The sequence below is a fragment of the Olea europaea genome, unplaced genomic scaffold (genome assembly GCF_002742605.1).
Source record: "Olea europaea var. sylvestris unplaced genomic scaffold, O_europaea_v1 scaffold3896, whole genome shotgun sequence".
NCBI classification, from domain to species: Eukaryota; Viridiplantae; Streptophyta; class Magnoliopsida; order Lamiales; family Oleaceae; genus Olea; species Olea europaea.
This window is the reverse complement of record NW_019258454.1, coordinates 1-8,285: the sequence shown is the minus strand read 5'-3', so window position 1 is coordinate 8,285 and position 8,285 is coordinate 1. Positions and strand designations below refer to the sequence as shown.

The 8,285-nt window shown below is 36.1% G+C and overlaps 1 protein-coding gene across 1 annotated transcript; it reads left to right on the top strand.

Annotated features, from left to right (window-relative positions):
* The first annotated feature begins 2,519 nt into the window (after positions 1–2,519).
* LOC111387090 lies at positions 2,520–6,572 on the top strand. Its single transcript, XM_023011605.1, has 7 exons — positions 2,520–2,536; positions 3,162–3,379; positions 3,546–3,720; positions 3,801–4,012; positions 4,324–4,449; positions 4,550–4,653; positions 5,671–6,572. Exons 1-7 carry the CDS (start codon positions 2,520–2,522, stop codon positions 6,289–6,291), a joined length of 1,473 nt encoding a protein of 490 aa, XP_022867373.1. The 3' UTR covers positions 6,292–6,572.
* Positions 6,573–8,285: the final 1,713 nt, after the last annotated feature.

The following is an 8,285-nucleotide window of genomic DNA, read 5'->3' as shown; positions in this document are numbered from 1 at the left end:
CCACATATGCAACACATGCATAAATGACCCTAAGAAAAGATCTCACCACACTTATCCTATCCCATTCCGTGTTGTTCACACCTCGAGAACACATATCTCCTCTCATCGCCCATCATGCTTACTAAACAGATCACTCAACTCATGTCTAACTGGCGAGTCACAATAGATCCTAAACTCTCGTGATAATCCTCTATCACCACATCACTTTTCCCAACCTACGTGGATAATGGGACTCCACCTTATAGAAGTGATAGAAGTACCTTTCTCACACTCCACCTGGACATGGTCTCTTTCACAGATGAAGGATTCTACACATTTGATCATATCTCCACTCGTGATCCAAATGTCACACTCCACATCCCCGTGCATATCATCAATGCACCTCTAGGCATCTATACTCCACCTTACCAAAAGACATCCAACTCACTGCTAATGCATCACAAACTCACTATGGCAAAACAACACCTTTCGGTGACCACAAATGTTATTCCAATCACCAAAGTTCCAAAAATCCACAAAGAAAACGGCTAAAGTGGCACTCACAATGAAAAATCGAAGAAAAAGTCGATTACTTCACAACACTCACAAAGGAGACTCACAAAGATAAAGCCCTAACATGCCTGTCTCACATAATCTCACAAACCACACAGGCTTACAAAGATAAAGGAGAGAAACGACTGCCCAACTTTCTTCTCACTACCACACTCTCACACCACTCACAGAGCAAATAGAGTACGCCACAAAACTTAACCCACTATACATGTGAACATGTTACACAAAGTAATAAGATCACCCTCAATTCATACAATTACACACATCAAACAAATTGAAAGTGTAACATCAATATTGCAACAAAATTAAGTGACCACATACATGCAGAAAGAATTACATACAAGTGTAATGCAAGAACTAGGTTTATTCTCTCAATAAACCTCACTAGGATCACTACTCGACCCTAAAGTCACATTCACCTCGTCTCTATTCTCATCTTTCCTTTTATTATCATCTTAGAACAATCTCTTTCAACTATGTTTATCATAGTTAAAACATATTTTATTTTTCGTACTTGCCTTAGACCTATACATGCCAACTATACCAAATAATAACCACAAGCAAAGTATTGATATACAATTCACACAAAATAATCAAGTAAACTTTCCTAAGATCACATGCAATCCTATCGGTGTAGAAAAAAATTGGTGGCAAATTCACATAGAATTTAAGATAATTAATTAACATGTAATTCCTAAATCTAACAACAGGCAATGGTTATCCCAAACCTAACGTCACCCCCACACGATGACTTCTAACGCGAAAAATAAATAATTAACCTACACATTTATTTCAACTGTAATAATAAAAAGCAAAGAATACGATACCAAGTGGACCGCATCTGAAGGTCCGTAAATTTTGAGAGACGCGAATTCACCACTTCAGGACTATCACTATTTATCCTAAAGTCACCAGCAACCACAGCAACACGAAAACAGCACCTGGCACCCGAACGTCCAAGGGCAAAATCGTCCAATTTTCACTGCATTACTCAAAACTGAAATCCGACAACACCGCAGGGTCCGTATCGTCACCAGCAACATTCTGCCTGGAGACACCATCCCCAGATTCAGTCCCACGCGCCGACAGCCTGTCACCTTTTCGGCTTCATCTCCTCCTGCATAGTCCACCGGTGGTGTCCGTTTCGCCAAACTCCTTTTGCTTTCACCAAAAAATGTCAAAACAGATCCGGCAGAAATTTAAAAAACTGGACAGTTTCTGCCTCTGATTTTCAGATCCATTTCTGACCACTTCCAACCCGTTTTTAGCCCCAAAAATCACAGATTTATTAACAACACAAGCTCTGATACCATTTGTAGCGGAAATTCCTCGATAAATCTTGATTCCGGGCTCAAAAAACAATCAAACGAACACCAGTTTACCTCGGCTCGACCCAAGACTTTTGCCTTCACTTTGGACTGCCCAAACTCTCTAATCCCACAAAGGAGAAGGGTAATGGTGTTAGCAATCCACAAAGATATGGAGAGGAAGAAAAAGATATCACAGTGGTTGAATCTCACTCACAACCTTACATGGGTTCCCTCTCTCAACTGTCTCTCTTCTCTCAACTCTCTTCTACATTGCTACAACACACACTAAATGGCTGGGAGATAAATACATATATATAGGTTAGTTTAGGTCACCAAATATGGGCCAAAAGATCTCTAAGTGTGCTGCCATATAACCTAAACTAATGGGCCAATTTCCAACTATATATTAATCACTAAATGGTCTAACTAACCAAATAATCATCCAACCCAAACCCGAGCCATCCAAAAGTGTAGTTCGTCTCCAAGCCGAGCCAAGTCCATGGTGTCGATAAATAATCCGACAACTGTTTTAAATCATCGCCCAGATTATTGGGTATCAAAAAACCCAACATAAAGGGTAATAATAAAAGAAGAAGAAGAAGAAGATGATGGTGATGAACTTCAATCCAGGGGTTGGGAACATAGTTAACTTGATAAATGAGTGCACATGGCAGGTTTGTTAGCTCCTCGTAACAAGTCTTACTGAGCTCTTAGTTGGCCTTTATAAATAGCGAAAGCTTAAAAGGTTGTTTTTTTAGCAAGAGCTGGTTCCAAAATCCCAATAAGTATGATGATATGGAGAGGGGAAAGAAGGGAATACTGTCAAAATGAAAAGTTGTTAGAATGCAGGATGCCTAAATGGGATAGGGAGTGACTGCAGTGTAAATGAACCTTTAATTGTGCGACTTTAGGTTTGAAATGGCATCAATACGAATATCTGAGACCTTATCTGTTGAATTGATTAGTTTAATTTGATAGTTTGTAATATATCGAGAGTACAATTCCATATAAGAATGAAGTTTCAAACTCTGCCCATATGACCATTCCAATATCCGCAACAGAGATCTTATCTCAACTAGGGATTACCTTGCTTTAATGCCTTATCTAAATCACAGCATAAACACTAATAGTGAACTGATTCTTCTCCTAAGTGTAACTATTACATAATCATGTCCCTACCCCTTTCACATGTACAAAATGATTCCTATGTTAATTTGATAAAGAAGTAGAAGAAGATATACATCAGCAGTTCTTATAGCACACTGTATACATATGTTTGTGCTTAGATCTGTGAATAAGCTTCTGTGAACTTATTCATTGGTTTATTTCTCACAGCTATACCCCCGGTTCATGGATTGAAAAGGTTGCTGGCACAGACTTGAGTGATTATGATGTCCCAAAGACTACAACACTCTTATTGATTGGTCCAAAGGGTTCTGGAAAGAGTAGCCTTGTGAACAAAATTTCTAGGGTGCTTGAGGATGACGAATTTGCAACGGATAGAGCACAAGTATCATGTATGCATTGTCACTTTTTCTCCTTTTTGTTGATGTGTATATCACCAAAGATAAGGTCATCTATCATCTGTTTATGTGTGGATTTTTGGTTGGAATACATGGTTGGGTATGGAACTTAGATTATCTAACTACAGCTTCATTTTAGCTGTGATTTTTACTTGAACAGATAACGTATCTACTGGAGATGGGACCTATTTCCTCCAGGAGTACTTGATTCCAAGAGGTTCTGGTTCTTTTTGTCTATATGACACTCGAAGTTTGTCAAATGATTCTTCGGAAAACCTGAAAATGATCAAGCGTTGGATGACGAAGGGTGTTCATTGTGGAGAACTTGTCAAAAGGTCAATATATATTGCATCATACTATCTTATTTGGTTTTTAATCTGGCGAACCTGGAGTTAATATGTATATTTTTTGTCAGAAACTCTGACTGTCCAAATTTAAAAGGCCAATTGAAGCACAAGGCACAAAAGAGTAGGCATGATCCCTCTAAGGTCAGGAAGATTAACTTTGTCATATTTGTTGTGAATGGGCTTACCATATTAGAATCAATGGATGTTGATGATGAGACAGCGAAATCATACACTGATATGGTAGCTACAACTTTCAACAATCCGTTATTGTCATTCAGAGGTAGGTTTATACAACTATCTTTCTCTCTGTGGCGAGGTTAGTGCAGCATGCAATACATTGATTTGCAATACATTGATTGAAAATTTAGTCCCTGCTGTTTCATTTTTACACCTTACTAGTGAATATTTTGTTCACCCGAGGCATGCATGATGAATCAAAAATTGCTGTCTAGGTGAGGAATCATATCATAGTCACCTTTCTTTGTCACTTCATCTCTCTGGAGATAGTTCCATGGAAGCTATTGTTATATCCTTTTTCTTTTCTTTTTCTGAGTTTTCATTGTTGAGGTGTTTTATCTTTCTATGTCTCAGATGACAAGCCTGTTATAGTAGTCACGCATGGAGATTTGCTGTCACTTTGTGATCGTGTGAGAGTGCGTGTCCATTTGGGAAAGTTGCTGGGTGTTCCTCCAACAAGACAAATTTTTGACATCCCAGGTAAGTCACTATAAATTCCATAATGATAATGTCAACAGCAAAATAATATTTGAGATATGATTCTTGACTCTTTACTGGCTAAGCTTTCTGGTGGTTACAGAAAGCAATGATTCAGCCGTTGCATTGACAGTAGTTGACATGCTACGCTATAGCCTTGAGCATGCAGACAGAAACCTCCCTGGCAAAGTTCAGTTCCTGAGAAAGGTTTGGTTGGCTTTCCTAGACTTGCTTAGACAACATAGTAAAACCCATTCTCGAGAAGCTGCATATTTCTAGTGTGTGTGTCCGGTTCTTCTGACTTATTTCCAGACTTCAGTGACATGAAATTTTCTGGAACTTCTGTATCGGACTTTCAAATTTATGTCCCATACATATCTTCTTAGAGAACCTTCAAGAGAGACTCGATTTTTAAAAAGCATAATTATTTGAAGAGCATTTTTAAATTCATGTAGTTAAAATTGAAGTACTCAAACAATCTCTTTATATTTAACATTTAATTTTACTACTTCCAAAAAATTATTTATTATTTTTTTTATTTTAAGTAACTTTTCTCTAGATTATTTTATTATTTTCCTACATTGAAAATTGAAACACTTTAAATGCATTTAATTACAGAGAGTGAGTTTGGCTATCCAAATTTGTAGCATCAAACCTACTCCCTAAATTAAAATGTTAATTTAAAGAGTCTATTGGAGCATGATATTAAGAGTTGATTTTTTAAAATAGAGAGTATCTCATGTTTAAAGACTCTCTTGGAGATGCTCTTAGTCAATATGTTAGTTTAATAGTTTCTTTAGATGAACTTGGATCCTTCATAACCATGACTGTGAGACACAAGTTCCAAGGGAAGAGTATCAATTCCCTAAAATTAGTTCAGTAATTTTCATAGTTCGTACAGTATTCCTTAGATTATGTAGTATAATTTCCGTTGTAATTTGATTCTCTAAGTAGTATAGAATCTTTCTATTTTATTGTTATTTACAAGTTATAAATTGTAAAAATATGGTCTTTCTTTCCTTAATTCTTAGAATACCTATCCATCCTACTGTTGCCTTTATCGTTTCTATCTCAATTGTTTGTCAAGTAACACTCGGAACTCACCATTCATGATTTCTTGATTAATGAAATTAACGAGACTTATTGTGAAAAAAATGTACCCATGTATGGAGAAAGAGAGTCATATTTATTTGCGATTTTACTGACATTAAAAGTGACTTGCAGATGTATAAATCATCCATACCAGCATATTTACTGCTCCTTTTGGTGCTGGGGATAGCCATTGTCCACCAAATTCATGGAACCAATTTTAAGTCTCGTGCATTGAAGGTTCATTTGGATGAAGTAACTGGATCGATTCCTAACAAAATAAAGGGAACTGGGGAGGCCAATTTTCATTCTCATTCATCGGAGATTCATTTGGATGAAGCAACTGGATCGATTCCTAACAAAGGTAAGCAAACTGGGGAAGCCAATTTTCATTGTCATTCATCGAAGATTCATTTGGATGAAGAAACTGGATCAGGTCCTAACAAAAGAATGGAATCTGGGGGAGCCAATTTTCATTCTCATGCATCTGATATTCATTTAAATGAAGCAACTGGATTGATTCCTAGCCAAAGAAAGGAAACTACTCCTAACAAAATAAATGAATCTGGGGGTGCCAATTTTCATTCTCATTCATCCAATACTCATTTGGATGAAACAACTGGATCTATTCCTAACGAAAGGAAGGAAACTGTTCCTAACAAAAGAAAAGAAACTCAGAGAGCTGATGTTTCATCGAAGATTCATTTGGATTGGCGTGCAACTCGACACTTGTGGTTAGACTCGGATGATGAATAGCCCCTACTTCCATTTCATATCAAAATCAGATGAGTTTCAGATTTATACTCGGGTAAGTGGATGACAAGGATTTATCTGTTCTTGGTGGCTGTTTGTCTTTCTGCCGTTGATGTCAACTGTCTAATGTAAATAGTGACAGGGAAACTTGCAAGTATTGTGTAGTTTAAACAAGAAATGTTCAGAGTGGTTTTAAGGATCAACTGATCAAAGGTTCAAAATGCTGAATTGTCGTCAACTATGATTGGCTCATGTTTATAAACGTTTGATTTACTTTCTGTCCACACATTTTGAGTTTGAGGGATTCACAAACACTACTCACTAATTCATTACTCATTTTCATTTGCTTATAACTTAAAACCATTTATAAACACTTTCCAAATATGCCAATAATAATATTAATGCTTAGTGGTTTCTTTGTCCAGGATCAGGATTGCATATGTATGTGTGTTTACATATACATAGCCAGGTGAAACTGGTAATAAAGATTTAGATAAAAATTGCAAATGGAAGCATTAGTAGAATAAAGATTACACAGAAGCTGTCATAAAATATTTCAAAATTGTGCCGTTGACTCTTGAAGATTAAAACTGGTGAGATAATTGTAGATCAACTGAAGAGAAATTTAGTAGAGTAATTGCTGAAAAAATTAAAAAATAATTAAAAAATAATAAGAGTAATTTTCATCAAGAAGTGTTTTTGGTAGTGTATTCCATAGAGTGGCTTTGCTCGGTCCCTTGTAGGGGATTATCGCCCTTATTTATAAGTAGGGTTGGACATAATTCAGTTCATTTTAAACTTTAAAATCACTTAATTTAAAACTGTTGAAAAGTCAGTTAACTGACCAATTTATACACTAACCAGAGGAGACCCGGAACCGGTTATCCGGTTGGTTGATTTAAAAGTAATATATTTTTTCTCAACTTTCAACCTTTTTGGCGTAAGGAAAAAGCTGTTTTAACGTGTACAACCCCCTCACTTTGTTGTGGGGCCCGCATGATTTAAGGGGGCTGTTAGTCGTGCTGTGTGCCGAAACTTGGTGTAAAGGGTCTAGAAAGTTATTTACAATACATTGGCCCATCCAAAAGTTTTAAGTATTGAATTAAGATTTTTTTTATACATATTTTTTTAAATCTAAACTCAATAAAATGTCAGAATCTATTTACTATTGACTTTTATACACCTTTAAAAGTTTCAAGTATTGAATTAAGATTTTAAAAAAGAAAAAAATTATTTAAATTCTTAAGGTATACAAAATGTCAATAATTTTTTATTTTTAAAGATTTTTTTTTTACAACTTGTTATTCACCACCCAACCCCACCCGTTCCTGCTTGTGAGCTTTTTTCCTCTGCTTTTGACCTTATTTCACTGCGTACATTTAGGTTGCGGTCGTTTTCGGGCCATTTTTCGTTTTTCATTTTCGAAAACACGGAAAACACATTTGGTTCGTCATTTTCGAAAATGAGTTAAAATTTATAACTAAAAACGCAAAACGACTTTTTATCGTTTTGAGTGTTTTCAGTTATAAATTCCTAAAATACGGAAAACAACCAAAACGAGCCGTTTTCGAGGAAAACTAAAAATCGTTTTGAAACCGAAAATGAAAAATGCAAAACTAAACCAACCTCACCCTTAGAGCTTGTTAGGAAGAAATTTTTATTATTTTTATTTTTTTGGAAGTCATTCTTTCCCTTTAAAAAAAAAAATCTCCCATTGGATACGGCTTATCTATGGTTCACAGATAGAATCAAATATTTGACAGTGTTTCCAAATTTTGCTTTGATCTAAAAGCTAAATCTTTTGAAATATACCATTTCCTTGAATCACGCGTTTTATCCACAAAAAAGGAATGCTCCGACATGACATTGGGTGGAAGAGGAAATTCCTTGTGCAATAATGCAATGGGATAAAGACATCAATAAATGGACCGTAGAAATCCAGAGGTCAAATTCATAACTTTATGCCTCTTCGAGAAGAGAAGAAACTAAGTTGGCCC

Excerpts from the sequence above, each read along its gene's own strand:
- LOC111387090 (XM_023011605.1), top strand. Across the intron at positions 3,721-3,800 it reads TGTGGAGAACTTGTCAAAAG|AAACTCTGACTGTCCAAATT; the intron begins GTCAATATATAT and ends ATTTTTTGTCAG. Across the intron at positions 4,450-4,549 it reads ACAAATTTTTGACATCCCAG|AAAGCAATGATTCAGCCGTT; the intron begins GTAAGTCACTAT and ends TGGTGGTTACAG.